The 26,488-nt window shown below is 35.4% G+C and overlaps 1 protein-coding gene across 5 annotated transcripts in view; it reads left to right on the forward strand.

Annotated features, from left to right (window-relative positions):
* Nucleotides 1-26,488, forward strand: part of DICER1 (dicer 1, ribonuclease III) — a 65,791-nt gene that overhangs the window by 21,721 nt on the left and 17,582 nt on the right. For 2 of the 5 annotated variants that reach the window (XM_080345136.1, XM_080345137.1), the window contains exons 4-22: nucleotides 4,080-4,272; nucleotides 5,212-5,374; nucleotides 5,818-5,948; nucleotides 7,109-7,243; nucleotides 7,991-8,151; nucleotides 9,397-9,565; nucleotides 11,647-12,119; nucleotides 14,774-14,906; nucleotides 15,326-15,568; nucleotides 15,664-15,818; nucleotides 17,141-17,273; nucleotides 17,773-17,848; nucleotides 18,967-19,106; nucleotides 21,407-21,586; nucleotides 22,361-22,574; nucleotides 22,954-23,107; nucleotides 25,274-25,456; nucleotides 25,862-25,967; nucleotides 26,067-26,242. In XM_080345136.1, coding sequence (XP_080201262.1) covers nucleotides 4,129-4,272; nucleotides 5,212-5,374; nucleotides 5,818-5,948; nucleotides 7,109-7,243; nucleotides 7,991-8,151; nucleotides 9,397-9,565; nucleotides 11,647-12,119; nucleotides 14,774-14,906; nucleotides 15,326-15,568; nucleotides 15,664-15,818; nucleotides 17,141-17,273; nucleotides 17,773-17,848; nucleotides 18,967-19,106; nucleotides 21,407-21,586; nucleotides 22,361-22,574; nucleotides 22,954-23,107; nucleotides 25,274-25,456; nucleotides 25,862-25,967; nucleotides 26,067-26,242 — 3,269 coding nt within the window. In that variant the 5' untranslated portion in view covers nucleotides 4,080-4,128. Of the gene's footprint in view, nucleotides 1-4,079; nucleotides 4,273-5,211; nucleotides 5,375-5,817; nucleotides 5,949-7,108; nucleotides 7,244-7,990; nucleotides 8,152-9,396; nucleotides 9,566-11,646; nucleotides 12,120-12,694; nucleotides 12,871-14,773; nucleotides 14,907-15,325; nucleotides 15,569-15,663; nucleotides 15,819-17,140; nucleotides 17,274-17,772; nucleotides 17,849-18,966; nucleotides 19,107-21,406; nucleotides 21,587-22,360; nucleotides 22,575-22,953; nucleotides 23,108-25,273; nucleotides 25,457-25,861; nucleotides 25,968-26,066; nucleotides 26,243-26,488 lie in introns of those variants that run through there. The other 3 variants (XR_013922178.1, XM_080345138.1, XM_080345139.1) reach the window with 3 other exon arrangements.

Raw genomic sequence — 26,488 nt, forward strand, 5'->3', positions numbered from 1 at the left:
TTGGTCATACTGGTCATGAATACTAGATGAAGGACTTGAGGGGTTGTGTGTTTTTCTGAGTCTGCTACATGTCATATTGTACTCCATTTCTCTCTTATATACAGACATTCAGGAGGAGTCTGCCAGGGATTCCAGCTATTAACTATACTAAATTGCTTGTAGAAATGCTTCAGAAGCAGCTCTCTCAAATCTAGAGCCTCAATGTAATCTTCATTTAATAAGTTCTTTAATGAAACTTTTCTGAACAATGAAAAGCAGCTTTTGCTGCTTGAGTATGTCTTGGTGTGCTATTGGAGACCAATGTTCTGCTTGTGCTGTGAGACTGGTCCTGTATCAAAAATAGAACTACTAAAATTCTTCTAGTTCAAGATGAACATTCACAATGAGTATTGATTATTATGCTTGGAAAACCAGGGAAGCTGGTTCATAAAGGAATGCTTACATCTGAGCTTTGTAAGCATTTATGCACTCTGCCCTTCTGGAAAGGGAACAGATCTGATTTTTTTTTTTTCCCCCCTTTAAGAATATTGTAAGACCCAATATAAAAACTGCTGTTAAGCAGTGCATGTGGTGAAGGTCTTTAAAGGATAACACATAAGGAGTGTCTCGTGCAGCTGTGTTGTATGTTAAAGGCAGCATAACATAGAAGAGGTTTCTGATTAATCCTGTTGAATGATATGTTTTGACAGTATTTCCTTATTTTAGACCTTCTGGGTCCTTATGTGATTAGAAAGTTTGAATTTTGAGTTGGAAGCAGAAATCTCAATGCTTAATTTTCAAGGTATCCTAGATACCAGCTGCTAAATGGAGGAGACAAAGCCTTTTCCTATGAAAATGAAACTTTTTCACTTGTGTCTGAGGTAGTTGTGGTTTATTTTGGTTTTTGTTTGTTTTTAATTTTTTTTTTTTTAGTTCTCTAAGAGAACTGAAATTGCAGGTGTAATATTCACAAATATGCTTTTGTAATGCTTTTGGACTATCACAGACAAAGTGAAATCCTTTTAAACAGTATGCTTGTAAAAGCAGGTTTAGAAACCAGATGATGTAGGAAGTCTTGTATGTTGACCTCACTTGGGCAAAAACAAATCTTGCCCCTGAATGCTTATAGTATAAGTTGCTTTACTGTAGATTTCTGCACTAGTTGATATAGAACAGGGGTGTCAAACTCATTTTAGGACTGTTCTAAAATTACATTCGGCCCTTTGAAGGCAACCATGAGGCTGATGTGACCTCCAGTGAAAATGGGTTTGATGCCCCAGGTATAGAACATCCTCAGTGAATAGTTTAGATTTTGTAAATTAACTTTTACATTCATTTTCTGCTCTGTAGTTTGTTATATTTTTATAGTTTTCTTTTTGTTTGTTCATCCATTAGCCAAGTAAGTATTTTCTGTGTTAGATTGTTCAGTAAGTTAATGTTTCATGTGGCATTCAGACATAAAGCTTACTATAAAGCTTGGGAAGATGTGTATCGGGCTACTGTCCTTGCCATGCAAATGCTTTAATTTGATTAGTCACATACTGATTAACATTTGATGTCCAAATACTCTGTAGATCAGAATGCCAAGGATGATTGTCTTTGCTACATGCCACTGTATAGCACATACTTATCTTGGCTGCTGGTTGTCTCCTGTGACCCAGAGCTGTGGAGTCCTGGTGGAGGAGCAGCCATGAAGCAAGTAGTTCCACAGACGGATTGAACCAAAACATCTTTTAGTTGTTCTGCACTTGAATGCTCTATGACGTTACCAGTTGAATTGTTAGAACATAACCTGCATGTGCTTGTGTGCGTTGTTTAAAACGTATAAGACAAAAGTTTAAAATTTACAGGAGTTTTTTTATTATAACTGAAATGAATACTGATATACTACTGATTTTATGGTATGTGTAGACTATATTGTTTTCTGTTTGCAGCTAAATTAAGCAATATCATATCGATCTATTTTATCTGTTTAGATCTGAAAGACTCTGGCTGATATGGTAGCTTAGGTTACAGGACTGAAAAAGGAAATGAGAAGATTTGCATGAGTTTGGAGATTCATACAAAAGCAACTGAAAAGAAATCAGTTAAAATGTCAAGACCGTTATTTGGTATATCTTGTGAAAATGTACATTAATTCCCTTTTTTTCTTTAAACAATGGAACATTTGAATACATCTATTCTTTTTGGGGCCTTCTCACCCTGACAGTTTGTCTGAAGCTCAAATTAAAATATCTACCAAGATTCCTGCAGTATCAACACAGTTCTCTTAGTGAAGAAATACTATTTTTAATGGGGGGAAGTGCACTGATTACTAAGCCAAACTCAAGAATTTTTCCCTCTTTCACTAAGTAGCATTTGCTACTGAATGTTTGTCTTCAAAAGAGAAATCATTACTTAGAATGAAGCAGAACAATGTTACTTAACCACACTGTCCTTCAGGACTCCCTGATCCTTTTGGGGAAAAAAAAAAAGAGACAAAGCTTTATCTCTGACTGCTTTTTATAAAGTGGCTTTACTTCTGTATGAGTCTGGAAGAGGAATGATCATGTAATTCAATTTATTACTTTTTCTGTAATTTACAAGATATACTGGAGGAGGAAAACTAGAGAGAATCGGTTTGATCTCTTTTGTCAGAGCTTCCAATAGTTATCTAATATTAATGGAGTTAGAATATAAATTGGTGTTTAGACATGGCCCAAATTATAATATTTAATTTAAAATTGTGAATATACAACAAAGAGCTACAGTGTTTTATAATATTAGTTGAAAACTATGTTAAGTAAAATTCATGATCTTGGTACAAATACAAAAGTGATTTTTTTTTTAATTTGTACTGCTTTATTTGTACTCTGTCAAAGCAGTTATTCCTCCAAACTATTAGTGGTTAATATTTTCTATTTGATACTATATCATACTTTTCTCTTTTTTTTTCTTCTGCACATTTTGCACATTTTTAAAACTTAACCAACCTTCCTGTTATATCGAAAAGCAAGGACATTTCTATGTGGTAAAATGATAATTACCGTTTCCTCATGTATTTCTAATGAATGGTTACATTTGAAAGCATTTGTCAGTTTTATGTAGGTATCACTTTGAGATTGATGCTAAAGAGAATATAGAGCATCAAGGAATTTTGAGGAAAACTAACTTGAAAATGTTTTGTTGAAAAAGGTATGAATCTGATTCGAGGGGGAAGCATTCACATTTCTTAGATTTGATGCCATATGTTTGTGTTATACTTCAGCAATATTTTTCTGCATCGTCAGGCCTTAGTTTCCCTGGGCAAGGCAGAATTTTTGTTTTTCACCTTGATCATTCCTGACAGAAAGCAAACATTTTAAAAAGCCCCAGTGATGAAGACTTCATAGCCTTAGTATGAAAGTGTTTTCCAGTGTGTAGCTGTTATCAAGTTGTGAATGGTTTGTGTGTTTATCAATTAGAATATCTTTCTGGAGATAGGTGGTTAACTTGATAAGGCTCCCTTTCTGCATTGGTCTTTATCAGAGTCATCAGCAATTATTTATAATACTTCTGTCAGTTCATTAAACAGATAACCTTATCAGAATCTGTTGATTTGAAAGTACTGAGGTTCTTGTGTAGTTCCTGTTCTTTGCCTGGTGATTAGAATAAAGTTACTGTTGCATGTGAGTTTGTAAAGCTTTTAACTGGTCATATGGACAGAAAAATGGAAAATGTGATACTTATTTATGCCTGTGTTCTAGAAAAATAAATCTTCTTTCTTGAAGTAAAGCTAAACCAGCTTTAAAAAAAAAATTCTTTAAAGATATTTTACACGGGATTCTGTCAGAACATAAATGGAACTTCATTCTGAAACATACATGCATAAATCCAAATGCCTAGAATAAACTTTGCCCCATAAAGTACTGCTCCTTTCGAAATTCCTTGTACTTTGATAAACACCTATATTTGGTTGGAAAGGTGCCTGTAAATTTAAAATGAACATTTTCTGCTGAAAATAGTATGAAATTTAGCACTTTCTGGAAGTAAAATCAAGTACTGTCATTTTCTTCGAATAAATTTTCTGTTCTTGCTTTATATTGTGACATATCTAATACTATTTCCTTTTCTTCTCACAGTAGGCTGTGCTGGAACAAAAATGCAATGAAAGAAACACTGGATGAATGAATGAAAAGCCCTGCTTTGCAATCCCTCAGCATGGCAGGACTGCAGCTCATGACCCCTGCTTCCTCCCCAATGGGTCCATTTTTTGGACTGCCATGGCAACAAGAAGCAATTCACGATAACATTTACACGCCAAGAAAATATCAGGTACTAGTGATAATACTAATACAGTAATGTTATAAAAAAAGTACAATTAAATCTATTAACTTCATAGAAGAAGCACCAGGGCAGCTGGAGAATATGTGATCTTACACACAGTCCAGGCATGTCCCTCTCACAGCTCCACCCATTGGGAGTTAATTGTGTCTCTCTTTCTTTAGCCTGGTTGTGTTCTACATTTTCAATATCCCCCATTCCCTCTTCTCAGTTTGGTTAATGAGCAGAGCAGATTTTAAGCTGAGTATTCTCTTGCTGATTTCTGCAAAATGCTGTTAGGGGCAAACACAGTAAACATTACACTGTGCATCTTGATTGTGTGCATACAATCGTGTCTCCTCTGCCTCTGATCTTTGGTATTCTACATGGTAAATCTTAACTTTTGGTTCACATACTGGTCAGAAAAGCTCAGTAATGTCAGAAACCTTATCAGGGCACTTTGATTTTCATTTTATTCAGCAAACCTCTTTCTGAGTTCTAGAATTTCAGTTCTGTTTGCACTGCAGAGGTGCTGGAAAGCTATCATTTGGTTAGTATTACTGAAGAGCTTAGATCACCTTGAGCTAATATACTTGCCTGTTTGGCTGAATTGATGTATACAGTGAGATTTAAGAGCTCTAACTTCTTCACACAATGTGTCTAGCTAGCAACAGAATCATCTATTAAAACAATATAGTTAGAAAGCTACTTAAAACAGCAGCAAATTGTGATACTAAAGGATTTTAGATTTAGAAGATAGACTATATATAATGTTTGTTAATATTTTTTGTAAACTAGTTTTTTATGAAGGAGACATAGTCTATGGCACTGGAAAGATCTTTAAAGAAACTACTGAATTGTCTGTAGTTTATTTAACACTTGTGTTATTTTTGTTGTCAGCTTTTTCACTGCATTTCTGGAAGTAAGGTCATTATTGTCTTTTAAACCCAGGTTGAACTGCTTGAAGCAGCTTTGGATCATAATACAATAGTCTGCTTAAACACTGGCTCAGGGAAGACTTTTATTGCAGTACTACTCACTAAAGAGCTGTCCTATCAGATCAGGGGAGACTTCAACAAAAATGGAAAAAGAACTGTGTTCTTGGTCAACTCAGGTAAGAGGAAAGTGACACCGAGTTGATGAATGTGCTGCTAATATTTCCAAGGAGTATTCCTTAGTAGAAGTTTGTGTGAAAGCAAAGATGGGAGAAACTTTTGCGTAAAATCTTGAACAGCAAGGATGCTAAACTGATTAAAGGATGTAATACATTTAATCTTTTGCTTATAATCCATTTAATACAACCTGTTTATCTCTGACTTTTTCTGTTTCCTGTTTTAAAATTAAGGTGTAGAATTTGAAGTGCATTTTAGTCAGCAATCTGTTTCCTTGCTGTGGCTTTTTACATGGAGGCAGTTGCTGCATACACCTGGTTTAACATTAGTCTAAGCTAAAGATTACGTCACAAAACTTGCTACTAGGTAATATGACACACATCTTGAAAATTTGTCTGAAAAGACCTTTATGTGATTGAAGTTTTTTTGTGTTTTTTTTCTTAAGCAAATCAAGTTGCTCAACAAGTGTCAGCTGTCAGGACACATTCAGATCTTAAAGTGGGAGAGTATTCAAGTTTAGAGGTAATTGAATCATGGACAAAAGAGAAGTGGAGTCAGGAATTCTCTAAGCATCAGGTAATGTATTAAGTATAAGCTGTAAATATAAGCAGAGTCTACAGTATGTTATGCTTGATCAGGAGTGGTTGTTTCTTCCAATTATCCCTAAACTCCTTTTTCTAACAAATTGAGCATATTGGTATTATTTGTATACCAGTTTTGAAGCAAAACATGTATAGGGCTTCTCAGGTTTTTTTTTAAAAAGCTGTCCTTTTAATCCTTTGTTTTCAGTCTCCCTGACGTGTGGTTTGTGATGGTGGTGATTGCAGGAGAAACGTTGAGTGTTCATAGTGTACTTTAAGTGCCATTAAAAGATATTTAAATATTAGGTAATAAAGCAGATTATAAAATTGAATATTCTCTGGGGATACAGCACATCCTCTTTGATGTACATTTTTTCTGCCTCTTTGACATGCTGTTTGTGTGAAGTTCTTTTTTGATAGAAAGTCATTAGTTTTAATGGTAACATTTTTCCTTCGTGGTTCTTGAATTCTTTCTGTTATATATTTTTCTATACTGACCTAAATATCTTGCAGTAATGCAATTATTTGTAATTTCTGGGATTTTTTTTTTGTTCTCCAGCATTTCGTAGTGGCCTGTGAAGTATGTCTGAGGAACTCTGACAAGCTGAAGTGTTATGATACTTAGTGGAGTTCAAAGTTAACATAAAAATAGTGCATAATTTTATCAAGCAACTCAACTTTTTATCTGTGATAATGTACAAGAAATGAGTTTTCCTTTAAAAAGAATTGTGGTAACATCCTGCTTTTCTCTTACAGCTGCAGGTGGTTATAAGTTTATGAAGAATTCTCTTTCTTTCCAGAGACATGATAGTGGGAGACATAAGGAACACTAACTTGTTATGGGTTTAATGACATTTGTTCTGTGTAGTCTGGCTGATGTTGGTATCATCTGTTGTATTTTTTTTTTTTTTCATTGGCATGTGACTGGAGATAGATACATATAAAGCTTTCAGACAGCTAACTTTCTCAAGTAGAGAATGTTTTATTCTCTTTTGTCTCTACCTGATGTTTGTAGTTGAACACGAGTCGATATTTGCTAATACTGTCCAGCAAGACCTGCAGATGGCTTTCCTACTTCCTTGACCTGAGACAGCTTGCACTTTTCTTATACTGATGCTTTTGTTTGTTTGTTTGGTTTTTTCCCTTTCAAACTAGGTTCTGGTTATGACATGTCATGTTGCTTTGACTGTTTTGAGAAATGAATATTTATCCCTGTCAGATATTAATCTTCTGGTGTTTGATGAGTGCCATCTTGCAATCCAGGATCATGCATACCGTGAAATTATGAAGGTTGGTTTCCATTGCGTGAATGCTTTAATACTTGTTAGAGGAGGAGGGGTCAGGTGGGAGGGCTGGAGAAGTGTGAACTATTTTAAGGCAGCTTTTGTCACCAAGGAAAAATATTAGTGGAACCATATTTTAGCATGTTTGGAACTGTGGAATTACTATAATGAATTAAGACCTCCATGATATCATGAGATAGAAAAATAATGTATTTCGTGCATTTTATTTTACAGTGGGGATTAAAGAACAATCTGGCGTTCACAGAGAAGCTATATTTGTAGAATTAGGGGAATTGTGTAAATTCATTAATAAAATACTTGAGTTTGAGAATGGGATGCACTAACCAGTTTTTATTATTTTTAAGATACTGATTGCTAAAGATTCTTGTAGGCCTCTTTCAGGATATTCTTGGCTCCATGTGGTGTTTAGTTTATATAGCACGAGAAACCCAGTCTTCCCAAATCCTTCTTCACGTTTAACTACAGCATCTGTCTCTTTAATTTTTTTAGATGATGCTTTAATTTTTACATGGTATGGAAATATTATGATATGTGTGTTAGAAAGGTTGGATATTCTGTGCAATGCTGTTTATTTATTTATATTTTTCCAGATTGTAAATATTTACATTTAAAGATTATTGCTGTTAAATATTATTCAGTTTCCAACTAAGCATCTAAGTTTGCGGTCCGCTAGCTTGATGGTAGATTTGCATTATAACCGTCCTGAGGTATTTTATTCTGTTTCACTTCAAAGATCTGTGAGGGTTATCCATCATGTCCTCGAATCTTGGGATTAACAGCTTCCATTTTAAATGGGAAGTGTGATCCTGCTGAGTTAGAAGAGAAGATCCAGAAACTGGAGAAGATTTTGAAGAGCAATGCTGAAACTGCAACTGATTTGGTGGTCTTAGACAGGTATGTTGTACAATTATGGCTGTTAAAATGATGCCTGCATTTTTATTTTGGGTAGAGAACTAAGCCAGTAGAAATATTTCCTCTTTAAAATTTAAAGAAAGTTTGTGTGTATGTGATGCCATTATTTCTGTTTGGGGTGGGGAGGGTATGTCGAACTGCTTTTTGAGTAACCAGTGTTGAAGTACATCTTTCCTTAACGTTAGATCAAAGGCCGATTTGCTTTGATACTCAAACAAAAAGCCTGACCAACCAAAAAAATCCCAAAGCCCAACACTCCACCAACCTAAAAAAATCATGTTACACATTTTTGACTTTGTAAAGTGCACCTTATTCTGCTTGGAGAATAAATGGTTCATGTTTATTATATGCAAGAATGTTACTATTTAATTTAGTGAAATGTTGTAACATCCACAGTGCAAGATGTTCTTAATGCCAGAAGAGTTCCATGATTTTTTCTTTTTTTTTTCTTTTTGACTGAGTAGCCTTGGCTTAGAGGGTGATCAAAGACAGAGGGAGATGTTAGGAAGCAGTAAAAACAATATTGAAGCAGCATAGCAAGTGGGTGTTTTCCTCTGTCGTCTTACGGAGTGTAGAATCCTGTGAATGATGATTTGTTATGGAGGGAAATTATTGTGGAATCATTCATATGTAGCAAGTTTTCTTGCACCACCTGTACTGTGTTGTATGAACTGAGTTTCAAAGTCGAAGTTAGTTATTTCATGTTCTGGAACAGGTGTTTTGTAGGTGTTTTATAAAATGCATTTTTCTGAACTTGTGTGAACCATTTGCTTTTAAGAATTTCTCACTCGTATCTCTGCCATTCAAGAAGAGCGATTGCTTGTGTGTGTATATATAGACCTAAATGGACATTATGTAAATTGTATTTGTTTCATGTACCAAAAGAGTACAGGCTGGAAAACCAAAAGTGAAGGTGGTGGTCAAATAAACTCAATTTGCTTTGCCTTAAATTTTCCAATATTTGAAATGAAGATAGTAATATTAAACTTTTTTTAGGGAGTGTATTAGAAAGAACAGTATTTTAGAATGAAGTATTTGGGGTGATGTTTTTTTTACTTTGAAGTATTTAACTGTTTAACTATTCATCATTATTAATTCATGGTGAGTAAAGAAATGTACACCAATGCACTTCATGTTGCTGTTGTTATTTGCTGTATAATCTTAACAGGCTGAAATAGCTCTGGCTTCCAAAAGCTGTGTTTAACTTGATCTTTGCCCTCAATTAAGATATACTTCTCAGCCGTGTGAGATTGTTGTAGACTGTGGACCATATACTGACAAAAGTGGGTTGTATGGAAGATTACTGAAGGAGTTGGATGAAGCACTTACTTTTCTAAATGACTGCAACATATCTGTACATTCAAAAGAAAGAGATTCTACCTTAATTTCTAAGCAGGTAAGGACATTAAGCTGTGTGAAAAAACTGGAGAATAGAAATCTTGCTATTGTTTTTCTTTGCTGTGTATGTTACATCACCAGAACTTTCTAAGCTAGTCATCCTGGACTATGAGCAAAAAGATTTCTGATTTTTGTACTCAGTAACAGTGGAGGTCTTTTCATAAATGAGTGGAGCTTGAATGTCAATTGTTGATTAGTACGTTATCTAGTTTAATATTCAAATTTGCTTAAGGCAGTAAAATATTTCTGCACCCTGATGTTGTGGGTCCTATTTTCTGAAGTCAAGAACTTCTCCATGATCTCCCATGACCTTGAATAATTCAGTACAGAAGAGAAAACAATGCCTCAGGAACTAGATGGGCAAACCATACCCAGGTGTATTAAAAGATGATAAAATAAGAATTCAGGCAAAAATTCCAGCCGTAGTTCTACAATTTTGCAATTTCTACAGCTTATCTTAGAACAATATTGGACTAGTGCCACACCTTGCTGGAATGGAATTTGAATCTCAGGCTTGTTCCAGCTTTCTCTGTGTTTGCCTCTACATTGTCATGTGAGATGGTAGAGTCCACGAGACACGGTGTTTGAGCAGGGAACTCTCACACGTGGGGTCCAGGCAGCTTTTTACCCTTTCGGGCTTTGTGGGTTGGAATTGCCTCCTGAGATACAACTATGTAGGTATGTAAGTCTCTGTTTAACAAGAAATCAGTAATGAGTCACATTTCTATAATAGTCCATGAGGAAGTTGCAGAACATTTGTATTTCTTCAGCCCAAAGTATTCCAGTTTCCTTTAACATTCATAGAAACCCAGAACTCTAACACTGTCCAGAAGATCATTTGAGCCAAACAGAAGGATGATAGTTAAGGCAGCCTATCACAACTGTATGGGAAAAGGAAGTCCTGTTTACTTTTGTGCTAAAATATAACAGGCCAAAATACATAGGGGATGCTGACAGCTGGGGGCAATCCTTGGGATTTGCATAGTCCAGAAAGGTGAATTAACTGATATGCTTGTAATGCATGTAACCCTCTGTGCTTGTTTTCTGATCCAGTAGCTCTTCAAGAGGATGGAGGCACTCATATTAAGAAAAAGAAATAATTTTTCAATATGGGGTGCCTTGGTCATCAAGCCTCAATGTGCAGTTACAATTATTACTTTAGATAAAATTGCCCTTATTTAAGTCTTACAGTTTACAAACTTCAGGGAGGATAGTGTAAGGAGAACGGTAACCTGTTATTCTTCACAGAAGGGAAGAAGGGAGAGAAATTAAAACAGCAGCTGAAAACTGTATGATAGTGACTGTTACAGTTTTGTCATAGTTCTTCTGTTGTAATAGTACATCCAAATCCTGAGTCTTTTTAATAGCATTATCAATGTTTCTAGATTTCTAGTTTGTTTGTTTGACCATGTGTCTCTTCAGGAGGAAACAACTTGCTGTGGCATAAGATGTTGATGGTACTCAAGTGCCTATACTATGCTCTTTGAGTATGGTATAGTTCCCTGGTTTTGCTCTCCCACCCACACATACAAACCCCTGATTTTTTTTTTTCCTTTGAGAGGCTAGATTTGCTAAGATTACCCTAAGGCCCACTCTATAACTTTTTGGCTAAATACTTTTGAAACCGTGGCAAGTATCAGTAACAAATAAACTAAAATGCCCAGTAAAGCATTATCTTTTATATTTAACATAGAACTAATAAAATTATTAATTTCTGTTTTGTTTGTCTAGCTGCCTCAAGAATTATTCTTCTTTTTAGCGTAATTGTCTTAAGTTAAACTTCAAATTACAATTCCACAAAATTCGAAAATATTCTTCAAGCTTGTTTTTTTAAGATCCAGAGATGTTCAAAGTTTAATTGTAGTAATTTAGGGGGGGAGGGAAAAACTTGCTCCAGTAGAAATACTAAAGTTCCCAAGGTTGTCTAAATAACAGAAGCAGAGTTCTGAATATATTTGTAGTAGAACAATTGTCATAATAGATATAAAGATTGTGCTATATGAGAAACAAGATACTGGTCTTAAATGAATGGTTCATGAATGTACTCTTTGAACTGATATTTGAATTCATTTTTTGTAGATACTATCAGACTGTCGAGCTGTGTTGGTTGTTCTGGGACCCTGGTGTGCAGATAAGGTAGCTGGGATGATGGTGAGAGAGCTACAGAAGTATATCAAACACGAACAAGAGGAGCTGCACAGGAAATTTTTATTGTTTACAGACACTTTCCTAAGGAAAATACATGCACTCTGTGAAGAGCATTTCTCGCCTGCCTCACTTGACCTGAAATTTGTAACCCCTAAAGTAATAAAGCTGCTCGAAATCTTGCGCAAATATAAACCATATGAACGGCAGCAGTTTGAAAGTGTTGAATGGTATAACAATAGGAATCAGGATAATTACGTATCTTGGAGTGATTCTGAAGATGATGATGAGGATGAAGAAATTGAGGAGAAAGAGAAGCCAGAGACTAATTTCCCATCTCCCTTTACTAATATTTTATGTGGAATTATTTTTGTGGAAAGAAGATACACAGCAGTTGTTCTAAATAGGTAACGCTTTTTATTAAAAAAATATATATATATTAAAAGAAGAAAACAGAAAAAAGGCAGACTCAGCTGCCAGCACATGGATGTTAATATAATGAATATGTAGGGATTGTCTTGTATTTTCAGACCTCTATTTTAAAGTTGGTTAAGGAGATCATTCTGGATCTGCATAAAGAATAACAAAAAAAACCCCAGTAATTCAGGATATGTGTATATGGGGTGGATGTGTCTTTGAAAATTGTACTGAAGGGCTTGTTTTGAACTTGAGTCTGTAATTTAATTCTTTTAGAAGGCAAAACCTGAAATACTATACTTAACCTGTAAAATAGCCACATAGTTGCCTGTCTTAATCAGTCTTTATATTTGCCAGTGGATGCTGGAAACTTCTCTAGTCTACTGAGTGCAATACTTCTGGAAATGTTAACTTTACCTTACTAAATCACATTATTATATATTCCACGTTTACAGCAAATCAAATTTGCCCTTGCACAAATATCTCTTAAGATTTACCAGTGCTACTTTAACAGTTGATGTTTATAAAACGCCTGTTCGGTCAAACACTAAGTGCTTTCTTACAGTCTCCAACAAGAAAAATATGGACCCTGGAATATTTGCCAAGGTATACTTTGCAGTACTCTAGTTCCTTATCAGTCCTTATTCCTGAATATGATCCATGTTAGTTATACATAACACTTGTTAAATGCTATTTGTGACAAACAATGAATGGCATCCAATCTATTAACTTTTTTTTTTGGGGGGGTGGTGGTAGATTGTTTTGATAGAGTGCCAACTGTCCTGTGCAGTTTGTTTATTGCATTCTGGATACATCTGGATCTGACCCTTCTGTTACCTTTTTGCCTGAGTCAGTAGTTGGAATGCATAATATATTCTTTGATCTGCAGACTTGCCAATGTGTGTTTTGTGAACTTCATCTTTTTCTTTGCCTTTTTGCATTTAGACATGTATTTACATATATATGCAATATGAGGCAAACTAAGCCATTCAATGAAATGAACATATTCTCTTAATGCCTCTTGAAGAAATAACATTAACAGATTCTGATCAGCTTCTCCTGAGCTGAAATGAGTATTTCATTATCCTCCAGGAAACAGAGTTGTGATTTTTTTTATTTTTTTATTTTTTTTTTTCCTGTTAAGTCCCAAATGTGATTTAAATTATACTGTTCTCCCATTGCGTTCTTTCAGACTGATTTATGCACTATACTATATCCTAACGGCTGATGAACCTGAGAAAATATTGTTTCTACATCAAATAGGTAGCCAAATTGTGCCATTTTTAAGCACCTTTTGTACAGATTATTGGCAGCAAAAAATAAAACCATATGTAATATTTATCCACTTCTGAAAGCTAGCTAGCAGACTTAAAGAATGCTCCTTTACCTCATGTAACATGCCTGGTTTTAAAATACCTGGATAATCAGCAGATGTGAGCTGTTGGAATGAAGACTGAAAGCCTTCAGTGGAAACCTCACTGTAGGCTCTCTTCAACTGAGAAGATTTGGTTCTAGGGCCTCTGCTGATTGCAGCTGAATAAGGAAGTCTTGACTGTTTGAATTAGTGTATCAAAATCACTCAAGCTTCCAGTGATCCATTGTGGATCATTATACCTCCACTTTAGCTTAGTTCTGTATATTTTTTTTTCTTAAAATATATTTATTATGGTAGTAGTATTTAGAGACTAGAATCCCATTTTATGACGTCCATGGTGACTGAGGAAGAGCAAAATTCATTACATATGTAGTATTTTCTGGGAGAAAGCGGTAGCAATTTTCCCTGAAGCAGTAATTAGAGCTAATCTCTTTCTTTAGAGACCTTTAGCAATGGCCACTGTACATATACACATACTACAAATTAGAGGGGAAAAACAAAACAAAACACTTATTCTTTGATTATTTTTTGATTATTTTGATCATTATTGCACACAACCAATGAAGTGGCTCACTTGCTGTTTTCTTCAGTGTATATGGTGGAGCCCAGTTTCCTTCCATTTTCATTGTGTTGCCTCTTGACTCCCTTAGAGGGGATGTGAAAGCAGAAGTCTTTGTATCTATTTTAAAAACACCACCTGTTACCTACCACTAATAATATCAATAACATTCAAGATTCCAACCTTGCAGTTACAAAAAAATCCTCAGTGTTGCTTTTAAATAATTGGATTAAATCCTCCAATTGCATGTGGATACATTCAGGTTAATTTCAAGAGTAGTAAACATCTCACGGGGTAGGCTGAACCTAAAAATTAACACCTTATATTGAGGAACCATACTTTGTTGAAGCTGGAGTTACAGGTCTTCCTGCTAATATCAGTCATAATTTACATAAAATGAGATAAACTAAAGCACTCATGAGTAGGGAGCCTTAGAATAATAGATTAGTGTAAAAACATCTGGTTTTAACATGATAGGTCTGAAATGTGTGCGATGCATGCACACTCATGCTGTGTATGTGTGCAGTCCGTTTTTTATTGTCCTTACAGGGGTTTTCACTATAACTGATGGTTTTTAGAGAAGACTAAAGTCAGTTTCTGTGTGAGCATGGCTTGTCATGCTTTCACTTTTGATGTAGATCTTGCTAGCAAAAGATTGTCTTCCATATTATGGGTTGTGTAACTTCTAAAAACACATCTGTTATTTTTAGGTTGATAAAAGAAGCTGGCAAGCAAGATCCAGAACTGGCTTACATCAGTAGCAATTTCATAACTGGACATGGCATTGGCAAGAACCAGCCTCGTAACAAGCAAATGGAAGTGGAATTCAGAAAACAGGAAGAGGTAACTTGAAGAAAAATAACTGAAACTAGCAGTACCTTCAGAACCTTTGGCTTTCCTTTTTTTTGTGTTTTTTTTTTTTATTTTTAAATTGGTGTATGTGTCTTTAAAAACAAACCAAACCAGCAGGCGGAGTCTGGGGCACAGTCATTGGAAGTTTCCGGAATGCCCTTGGTCTAACAAATATATTTATTTGAGATACAGATGTTCCTCATTTAAAAAAAAAAAAAAAAGGCATGTTTGGAGACATTGCTATGTCATATTACACAAACAGGAATTAAAACTTGATGTAAAATCATGTTTGTGTCTAGTCAGATCATCAACCATCTAATTTTTCTGCATTGGATTAGTAGTAATATAGTTCCAATGATGGAAACAGGTTTCAGACTAATCTCTCAAATTTGTCTTCATTACTTTTGCAGGTTCTTAGAAAATTTCGAGCACACGAGACCAACCTACTTATTGCTACTAGTATTGTAGAAGAGGGTGTTGACATACCAAAATGCAATTTGGTGGTGCGTTTTGATCTGCCTACAGAATACCGTTCCTATGTGCAGTCTAAAGGAAGAGCTAGAGCACCGATTTCTAATTATATCATGTTAGCAGATACAGACAAAATAAAAAGTTTTGAAGAAGATCTTAAAACATACAAAGCAATCGAGAAGGTATGATGTCAAAGGAATGTGCCTTGTTTTGTTAAATTTATCATAGTGGTTTTTAAGGCAAAAATCTTACCATGTTCTGTTCTTGAAATGTTAAGATCCTCAGAAACAAGTGCTCAAAATCTGTTGATACCAATGAAACTGAAACGGAACCCATTGTTGATGATGATGATGTATTTCCACCTTATGTCTTGAGGCCAGATGAGAACAGTCCAAGAGTTACTATTAACACTGCTATTGGACACATAAATAGGTAAGAGGCATGTTTATTTTTTACTTCTTGTCCTTGAATAAAAAGTTTCTTAGTCTGTCTTGCAACATGGAAGCAGAGCCTGAGGCATTGCACATATTTCCTCTTGGGAATCTTGACAGGATCTTCTCTCCTAAAGAAAGTGGTTGGAGTGGTTCGAACAGATAATTTGATTTTTGTGTCTTTATCCTACAGAGGTTCTAGTTCTGGTAATAAATTTAATGATACTGATTCCTGTTTAATTAAAAGCTGCCCAGAAAACAAACAAACAAAAAAAGGCTTATTAAAACTGAAGTAAAATCTTCTGGTTCTAATATTCACATTTGTAATAGCAATCTGTTGTCATGTTTAGAAACAGGAATGTAGTAAGCAAGCTGAATATATAATACAAGTCCACAAGACAGGATGGTTTGCTTCCAAGGGAGCTTGTCAAATACCAGCTTTGTAAGGCCATGGCAATTAGAGGAGGTTCTCAGTGACAGGAAAAGGTAAAAATTATGGCACTTCAAACATGACAAGGAAGAAGATCCAGGGAGCTACAGACTGGGTAATTTTACCTTAGTCATATGGAATATAATGGATTAAGTCCTTATGGAAGCTGTTTCCAGGCACATAAAATGTTTGGCAGCAGCCAACGGAGTTTTATTGAGGGCATGTTTGACTGACCCACCTTATTGTCTCCTGTGTGATGAAGTGATTGACTGTATGAACAGGGGAAGAGCAGTGAATGAGATGTACTTAAGTAAATCTTTCAATGCAATTACCATGGTACCTTAATAGCCGAATTCTTGAGATGCAGATCATTTCAGTGAACTGCCTGGTACATAAAACCTGACAGAGTAGTCAGATTCAAAGAATGGAATGGTAGATGGTTCAAAGGGTAGCTGGCATTACTCATGGGCTATTAGAAGGTCCGGTGTGGTTTAAAATCAGCACATTTGCATTTGACACCAAGTTGTGATCAAGGAAAGAGACTGCAGTAGATGTAAGGCCACCATTTAGATGGGAACAATGAGGAATAGGGCAACAGTAAACTCAGGTTAAGCGAAGATATATGCAAACTGTAGGACTTGAGATGGAATAGTCTTGTGCATCTTTACAACCTTGGAACCACCTTGCTGGAGACAAGCTTTGTGGTAAAGGACTTGGAGGTCTTCTGCTCAGCAGTTAGTTCAGTATGAGTCAGCAGTGTGTTCTTGCAGTGCTCCATATGGCATGAAATCATCTTCTGTAGTGTTTACACCAGTAAGGCAAGATTCCGTTGAAATATATTTAGGTTTTAATTTGCAGGTTTTGATAATTTGTAAAATGTTTTGTCAACTTAGGTACTGCGCTAGATTACCAAGTGATCCATTTACACACCTAGCTCCCAAGTGTAAAACCCGAGAACTACCTGATCATACGTTTTACTCTACTCTCTACCTGCCAATCAACTCACCTCTTCGAGCTTCAATTGTTGTAGGTATTTGGGGAAATAAAAACGTTGAAATAAGTGAATGTTGGTATAGATGTGTCTGTGCCGTTTCTAGAGTTAGTTTCACTGTTGTTGATTAAAATCACGTGATTTTTCTTTTCCTATATTGTGCTCTGTAACTGTATTTAGATCTCTGTTTGTATCTGTTATAATCACTTTTCCAGCAGTTACTGTTTATTCCAAAGACAAAAATATTTAGATATTCTTCCCAGTACCTTGTCTTTCCACACACTCATGTATCAGTTGTAGGGCATTGTCCTTTATTGATTTAGATCAATAGTATGTTGAATTAAAAAACTTGTAATCTTGACTTCTGTGGAAAAGCAACATAAGTCTGAGTATCTTCAGAAAACTGTCATCAATGTAATTTTTTATGGAGTTTGCTCACCTAATATGTTTGTGTTAAATTAAACTAACTGTTTGTAACATGTAAGTAATGTGCTATTCAACCGAAGTTTTTAAGAATTATTTAAATGTTTGTAGGGTCCTCCGATGAGTTGTGCAAGATTGGCTGAGAGAGTTGTAGCTCTTATTTGCTGTGAAAAACTGCACAAAATTGGTAAGAACTGGAAAAGCAACATCTTTGATCAAAAATATTTTATAATTGAGAAATTGAACATGGTGCTGGTGTTCTGCATATATGTGCATTTCTGCTATAGCCACCTACTACAGCTTCCTTTCTCTTGCCTTGTTTTGTGATATAATCATGTACTTACTAATTTAACTTACACCTCATAAGCTAAAGATAAAAAGATTGCCCTGGAAAAATTATTTAATATATTTTATCTTAAACAGCAAATGCAATGCTAGTACAAGACATGTAGATTCTGACATTGAATATACTTAATAAAGGCTAAAAGTCTTGTTCTCTAGAAGATTTTGATTACAGGTCAGGGACTACATCCTGCAGCCAAAAAAATAACTTGTTCTTTAAAGTGAATTGTAATAAATAATACAATAAATTTAGGGCTGTGTATTTTATTTATTCTCTACTATATCGTAATGTGTGTTCCAAAAATAGGACATGGCAGGATTATTTGATCTCTCTTGTCTCCAGTAAATATAATGGAGCATATTCTTCACTGTGGAATGTTTTAAGGAGAATTCCATGTTATGTGTGTTTTGATAAAGTACAGAAGTATTTATGTATCTTTTAAGCAAAAAAAATTTGTAAGTCTGGTGTTTGTATTTTTATTCTGTCTGAGTTAAAACTTTTGATCACTGAATTTGTATCTGTAAATGTATCCAAGAATAACACCATGATGGCTCAAGTCAGTCTTGCGAGTGCACATTGAGCAGTAGTAATTCCCTTTTTAGAATGATACAGAAATATAACTCTTCTCTCTTTCTTGGCTTAACTCCACGTGAGTGATTTTTTTAAATGAATATTTCGGTTACTGGTAGTTTTTATGGGCAAAAGGAGTGTTTGTTTTCATATTTTCATTATAGAATTTTTTTATTAAAATTTCAGATATTTTTACTGTAAGTATTGCTGCCAAAAAATCAACCTGTATCACACTTTCCCCAAGTTATACTCCTGGAGCCTTGCAGTACTAACTGTAGTTTAAAAACTTAGGTGAGGTGTTTTCATGAGCAATCACATCTACTGCGTAGTATCTGAAGAAACCAAGATTGGATGTTCTTAATGGTATTTCTTTGTACTCTCATAATATTCAGGTGAACTGGATGATCATTTGATGCCAGTTGGTAAAGAAACGGTTAAATATGAGGAGGAGCTTGATTTACATGATGAAGAAGAAACCAGCGTTCCAGGAAGGCCAGGCTCTACAAAACGAAGACAGTGCTATCCTAAAGCTGTTCGTATCACTCGCTGCTCTCCACATCTCCCATCAAATGCTTTATGTACTGATAAGAAAACAAAATTGCCAACTCTTAATCTTAACCAATAAGAATCTTTTACAGCAATAATGCATTTATAGTTGAAATACTGTGCAGTTTTAACAGTATAGAAGCTTGCACTAGTACCCGAATGAGCATATGGGACCGTATGCTCTGGAAGCATGCCTGTACCTGCTGTAAAGTTTGTTGACTTTATTTGCCTAGTATAGAAATAACTGGGAGGAAGAATTGACATTCATTAATAATCTATAAAAACTTTAAGTTTTCTGGTAAATACATTAGAGAGAAGGAAGAATTCCTGGCTTTCTAGACAATTGGAGATTGAAGGCGATGCCCAGGGGTCAAAGTTCTCTGTCATATTTTTGTTCTATGCTCGCTTTAGTTTGACTTTACTGATTAAACACAGAATTCCATAATTTTTGGTTTAAATCTTAAAACATCAAGTATACTTTTAATATTTTTTACTTTTAAAGTAGTTTCAAATATTATACTTAAAACACTGAAGGAGTCGCATAAGATATTTACTACAGCTCTGCACTATTAGGTAACTTACTATTAAAACAGCCACATCGGTTTGTAGAAGTAGACTTTTTAGATGTTATTTGGGGTGAGATGTCAAATACTTTAAGAGAAAATGGGGAAAAGAAACTTTGTCACAGTATTTTGCAACTACTTCAGAACCTTCATTCTTCCCCTGCAGTTGTTACAGGTTCTGTCTGAAGGCCTTTGAATAGCACAGGTAACTCGTTCAGAACAGATTGCCTGGTAGCTTCTGATAATCTTTGACTTTTACAAAGAAACCTACAGGCTTTGTTCACATGTAGGAATGTCATGATGTACACTCCAGTGGTAGGTTACAGTGCTGTGTTGTATGTTCAGGTGCAGCCTCAGGTATGGTGGTAACCTGTAAGTAATTCCATTTGTGGCACCCTCCACATGCCCAATTTGTATTAGTAGTTTATATTGGGAAAGCTTAGGAAAGGATACCATGGCATAACAAGAATATATTACAGACAATGACAGATAAGAAAACCTTTTTTTACAAGACTTCACAAACAGTTTGAATCTTTGTGCAGTGTTTCTTGGTGCTTCTTTTTACAAGTGCCTTTCTCAGTCTTACCTCGCTAGTGATTTTTGGGAATCGGGGTCATTCGTAAAATGCACAATTACAGTATCTCTCATTTAGAGGGAGCTGATTTGTCAAGTGATGCATCATTCTTAGTCAGTTATTTTTTTAATACAGAATCCAAGAATACTTTCCCTTTTGTCCCAACTTTTCACATCTGGAAAAGAAGCCTTGGCAAATGTTTAAGGTCTACAAGATCCTCTTGGGCTTAATATAGTTATTAAACTTATGAGTAATTTTCCAGTAAGCCAAGAGCATAGTTCTGCTACAGTATAACCTTAAAATTCAGAACTACATGTATTGCAGTTTAATTTTAGATAAACAGGAGGATTATTTTTGAGACCTACAAAGTAATGAACTCCTACCAAACATAAAACATGGTTTCTTAAGGTCTATGACAGATATGAGCAGCAGAGTTAAAAATGCTTGTGGCTGTTGTGAGTATTCACATCTGCCAACCAGAGTTGTTAATATAAAAGTTGTATGGTGTAGTGCCTGAGCAAAAAAGCAGTGTATCAAATTTTGTGTGTTTGTTCCAAGTATATGAAAGAGGTTTTTGATACTTTTAAACAGTTCTGCTGGGGAAAACAGTCCCTATTAATGGAGCTGTAAGTTCACCCAGGCTTTGTTGTTTGGTTATCTTTTATTGTGTATGCATGGTTTTTGTTTGTTTTCTTCTACACTTATGGTCCAAAGACCTTGGATATAATGTGTGCTCCAGAGTTACTGGCTAAATATGGAAATTGGCATCGAAACTTAAGTTATATTTTTGGTGAAGTGCTGTCTATGTTCTATAGTTAGACTTGCATTTCTACCAGAGGGTGGATATGGAGGAAGTTTAGGGATGTAATGGAAGTTGCCTCTTGGCAAATAGGAAGATCTGGGAGCATTGTGCTCCCTTGATACAAGTGTTCAGACAGATTTCATGGTTGCCAGCCAGGCTGCTGACCTAATGATTTTGCTTAAAAAATAATTAAATTAAAAATTGAGTCCAGATTAATTTTTTTATTCTTCATTCTTAGCAATACCTTTCCAAATAAACATGTGAAAGCTTGTTCAAAGAATAGTCTTTGGGTGAAGTTTGCCGATTTTTTTCACTTTAATGTTTTCCTTTTTTTTATATATTTTTAGATTCCAGAATGTTTGAGGGATAGTTATCCCAAACCTGATCAGCCCTGTTACTTGTATGTAATAGGAATGGTGTTAACGACTCCTCTACCTGATGAGCTCAACTTCAGGAGACGAAAGCTATATCCTCCTGAGGATACAACAAGATGTTTCGGCATATTGACAGCCAAACCTATACCTCAGGTAATGAGTCTAGCTCCTTTCCTTATTCTACATGCCTTACAACCTGTCATTTTCCACTTATTCCCCACCCCCAGACTGAGAAGTTGGAAATGACCCTAAGTGCTGCTTGTATCAAGTTACCTTCAGAAAATAAGCAATAATATCAATCCAGTCCAGTCACCACTGCATTTTATGCCTTAGTGATGTAACTGTTGTTTCACAACTTAAATTTTGCAGTGGCAAATTCAAAATGTTGCTCCTTTTTTGTATGAGATAGGAGTGGTATATTAGCTACTGAGATGGCCTGCAGCACTACCTTATCTGCATGAAAGCTATAGTAACGACTCCCCTGGGCATTCCTAGTCTACAGCAGCAGAAAAATTAGGCCATGTTAATTGAAATTGCCACCTCTTGCTTAGGAAAGTTTTTAATAGACATCTGTGGATGAGACTCAGCTGTGGAAGATTTTTCCAAATTATGTTACCTATTGTGCACAGAAGAAAACATTTCAGCAGTGTTGTTGGTTTTCACATTTCTTCCTCTGTAATGGAAGACTTCCATTTTAACTTAGTCTTACATAAAGATAAGTGCTGTAAAACACAGGGAGAACTATTAAAAAAATCTGTCATTCTTCATGCCTTCAAAATCTCATCTATAACTGAAGGTCATCAAAGGTCAAAATTTTGGTCCAGTTTGTGGTGGGGTCAGGCAAGCACTACCTCTTTATCTGACCTAAACACCTGGTATTCTGTAGAGGATTCACAGTCTGGATTTTCTCTCTTGATTTTTATTTAGATTCCTCACTTTCCTGTGTATACTCGCTCTGGAGAGGTTACAATATCTATTGAGCTTAAGAAGTCTGGTTTTACTCTGTCGCTGCAAATGCTTGAGCTGATAACGCGACTCCACCAGTACATTTTTTCACATATTCTTCGTCTTGAGAAACCTGCACTAGAGTTCAAACCCACAGAAGCTGATTCAGCCTATTGTGTTCTACCTCTTAATGTTGGTAAGAACAGAGCTCTTGTTTTTTATTCACTTTGAGTTCCTTTAGCAGCGTTTGTTAATGTTTTGTGTTAAATTTCTGGTGGTAGCTGTAGAAATAATACCATATGTGGTCGTGTGAAAATTTGTCAGTTATATTTTTATTACTTCTTCATGATTCCAAATTAATTTTAACTTGGTGATGTGAATTGATTTATAGTAGGTTTCAGCTGACTCTATAAGGGTCTAAAATCATATACATGTCTCCTTTTGAATTTTTTTTTTTGAAATAATCAAATATGTGTACAGAGTAAGGAAAAATATTGTAATTTACTGCTTCCCAGAAAAGTTCAGCCTGGAAAACTTGCCCCTGAATAACTGATTTATGCATTTTCTTTTTTAAGTTGATGACTCCAGCACTTTGGACATTGACTTTAAGTTTATGGAAGACATTGAGAAATCTGAGGCACGTACAGGCATTCCCAGTACACAATATACGAAAGAAATGCCTTTTATTTTCAAGTTAGAAGATTACCAGGATGCAGTTATCATTCCAAGGTGAGTACTTTATACATACCTTAGATAATGTACCTATTGTATTTGTATGAACACTTGTAGCATGGAGATGTTAGTATCTGCACAGAGTTGCTTGTAAGAAATGCATGCCATTAATCTGAAGGTATCTGATGATGTCTTAAATAATTTAAAGATGTTTTATAGTCAATAGTTAATCTTGTATAGTAGGATATAAGTGTTTAGGCCTCCCACAACTCATTACTTTTTATTAGAGATAGTAGATGTTACAGATCTTCTGTAGTATTTTGATAAAATGTTGCAACTTCATCAAGAGCTGGCCTGCTGACAGCAATGTTAGTTTGAAAGATTTGAGTGGAAATCCTTTTCTCTGGTTACTGCTTATTCATGCCAAAGGCCTGCTAAAGGTATGCTCTTGGTAGATGGAAAAATTAACAAGGGAAAAAGAGCAATTAAAAGAATCTTTCTATTGAGTGGTATTTAGAGGAGAAATTTACTTAATTTTATGTAGTGTTTTCCAGAACTGGTAAGTTGGCATGATGTGAAAAAAGAAAATGGTCTGACTGGCTTGTCCTTGTACCTAGTATATTGTAAACTGCAGTAGTTGCAGAATATATATGGAAGATAAATGTTAGTACTTTGTTTTAGCCTCATCTGTGTTAGACTTTTTTTCTTCCCTTAAATGTCTTCCTACCTGTTTAGATAACTACTGTTGTAAAAATGCTAGTGTAAAAAAAGTTGTGACAGACCATCGCTGTGTGTAAGATTACATTGTGTGATTGAGCTAATGCCATAGAAGTACCTCCCAGGTCAGGTGGTGCAGCTCAGCACAGTTGCTGGACTTCACTGATGTTGTGGTATTTCACCTGTCTGAAGATTTGGCGGAAGTGCCTAAAACCTCTCATTTATGGTGTGGTGGTGGTTTGTTTTGAAGTGGGTTTTTTTGGTTTTTTGTTTTGTGTTTTGTTTTGTTTTTTGAGAGTGGAGCTGGAGTAGGCGGCTGAAACTTATGAAAGTTATTAGTAGTTATCTGTTAATATCCTGGCTTGGGAGAAGCCAAAAATTTTTGACCTTGTTTCACATGGTAAGAGATCTCAGAATTTCAAGTACTTTGTTTTCAGTCGACATAAAAATGGTGGAAATATGTGCTTGTCCTTCTCTGTCCTGCTTGGTTGTAAGCTCCTCAGAGGAAGCATAATACCATGACTGTGTATTGGTACAGTTCCGATTGCATTCTTCAGAGCAGGCATGATTGTGAATAAGATAAGAAAAAAGTATTTCCTGAAAGCTCCTTTAACCAACATGTTCTTCAGTGAAGAAGTTCAGAGAGCCTGGGAACATGATTTTCATAATTTTTCTCTTTGGAAGAAAGCTAAGCAGACTCATTAATAGTGTGTTAATTTTATTTAGAGATGTACATTTAGATATTTCAGTAGAAGCTTAAGATGATAGATGGAGCAGATCAAAGTATGAAATAAGCTAATATGCAAATCTAAATATTGGATGTTGATTTCATTGTGTTTTAATTACTCTTATTTTCCTGTGCACGTGTATCACCATAGTACCCAGTGACCATCAGTAGCCACGTTAAAGGTGTTGCTGCATTCTGGCTCTCTTTTTCTAACATTCTGCAAGAATTCTGCAAGAATTGCATTGTGCTTGGTAGGCTTGTGAATTTACCGTCCTAGGTATTTGGGGGTTTGTATTTTAACTTTATTTGGAGGTTGACTTGGTTAAAATGCCTGTTTAGATGTGAGTTAGTATAACTTTGTATGCAGTAAAACTCCATTTCTACTGATTGTAGCACATAGGTGACTGGACATTAAAAAGTCAAATGATAAAGTTTAATTGTTAAGTGTTTGGAATCAAGAAATTGTGATTTGCGGCGTTACTCTTGGAGACTGCTGTCCAGTGCTTCATTTTGTGTTAGATTTTGAAGACATAAATCCTGCATTGAGCTTAAAATGTTTCTGTTGAGGGAATTCTTTAGATTATAGATTGACTTTATTCTTCCTTATTTTATAGCACACTTCTCATTTAGTATTTGAGTTAGCTGAACATATGGTTTCTACAAAAAAAAAAGTCCATCGAACAAAAACCTTAAGTGAGCTATTTAACTGTTTATCACCTTGCAATATTAGAATATGGAGAACTTAACATAACAGATGGCTTTTTTCTTTTTTGGGTTAGGTATCGAAATTTTGATCAGCCTCATCGATTCTATGTTGCTGATGTATACACTGATCTTACTCCACTCAGTAAATTCCCTTCCCCTGAATATGAAACTTTTGCTGAATATTATAAAACAAAGTATAATCTTGACCTGACCAATCTCAACCAGCCACTGCTGGATGTGGACCACACATCTTCAAGGTAACAACAGTCATATTTGTATCTGATGTTTGTAGTTTGACAATGAAGTGCCTTTTTTGTTTTTTTTTTAATTATGAGATAAAGCTGAGGGCTTGTGTTTTACAAAATATGTAGGCAGGGGTTTTTTGTGTGGTGTGGCCTTTTTTTGTGTGTTGGGGTTTTTGTTTGTTTGTTTTGGGGTTTGTTTGTGGTTTTGGTGTTTTGTTTTGTGTTTTCTCGCGGGGTACTTGACTTATGTTATAGCAACCGTAACTCGAGGCCATTTTTTTCAAGAGGTAACTGTGCTGTCACTTCACAATGCGTTAAGGTTGAATGCAAAGAATAAGTCATCACTTAAAGTTTAGGCTAGTAAGTTCTGTTCGTTAATTATGTACTCATATTAAAGTATTTTCACATGGTTTTTAGACTTAATCTTTTGACTCCTCGCCATTTGAATCAGAAGGGGAAAGCACTTCCGCTAAGCAGTGCTGAGAAGAGGAAAGCAAAGTGGGAAAGTTTGCAGAATAAGCAGGTAAAACAGAAGTATCTAATTCAAGTCACCTCTCTCTTAGCAATAATCTGACAACTACCTTTACAGGTAAAATTCTTTTCTTCCCCCTTCTCTCTCCAGATACTGGTACCAGAGCTCTGTGCTATACATCCTATTCCAGCATCTTTGTGGAGAAAAGCAGTTTGTCTCCCCAGCATACTTTATCGCCTGCACTGCCTCTTGACAGCAGAGGAACTAAGAGCTCAAACAGCCACAGATGCTGGTGTAGGGGTTAAATCACTTCCTGCAGATTTCAGGCACGTATTTTTTCAATACGTATTTTTCCATATGATATCTGACTTCATTGGAAAATGAGGTGAAAACAGTTACTGCGTGAATTTAAAACTGATACCCTTTGTTTAACTCATCTCAGTTTTCAGTGAAACGTAGTTTAAAAAGACTTGATTGTGAATGGTAGAGTGCCGCAGTCACTGTTCTTTTCTGAAGAATGTAGCTTTCTTAAAAACATGTATGTACTTGTAGTCATCTTGTCGTAATATTGC

The sequence above is a fragment of the Nesoenas mayeri genome (assembly GCF_963082525.1).
Source record: "Nesoenas mayeri genome assembly, chromosome: 5".
In the NCBI taxonomy this organism is placed as follows: Eukaryota; Metazoa; Chordata; class Aves; order Columbiformes; family Columbidae; genus Nesoenas; species Nesoenas mayeri.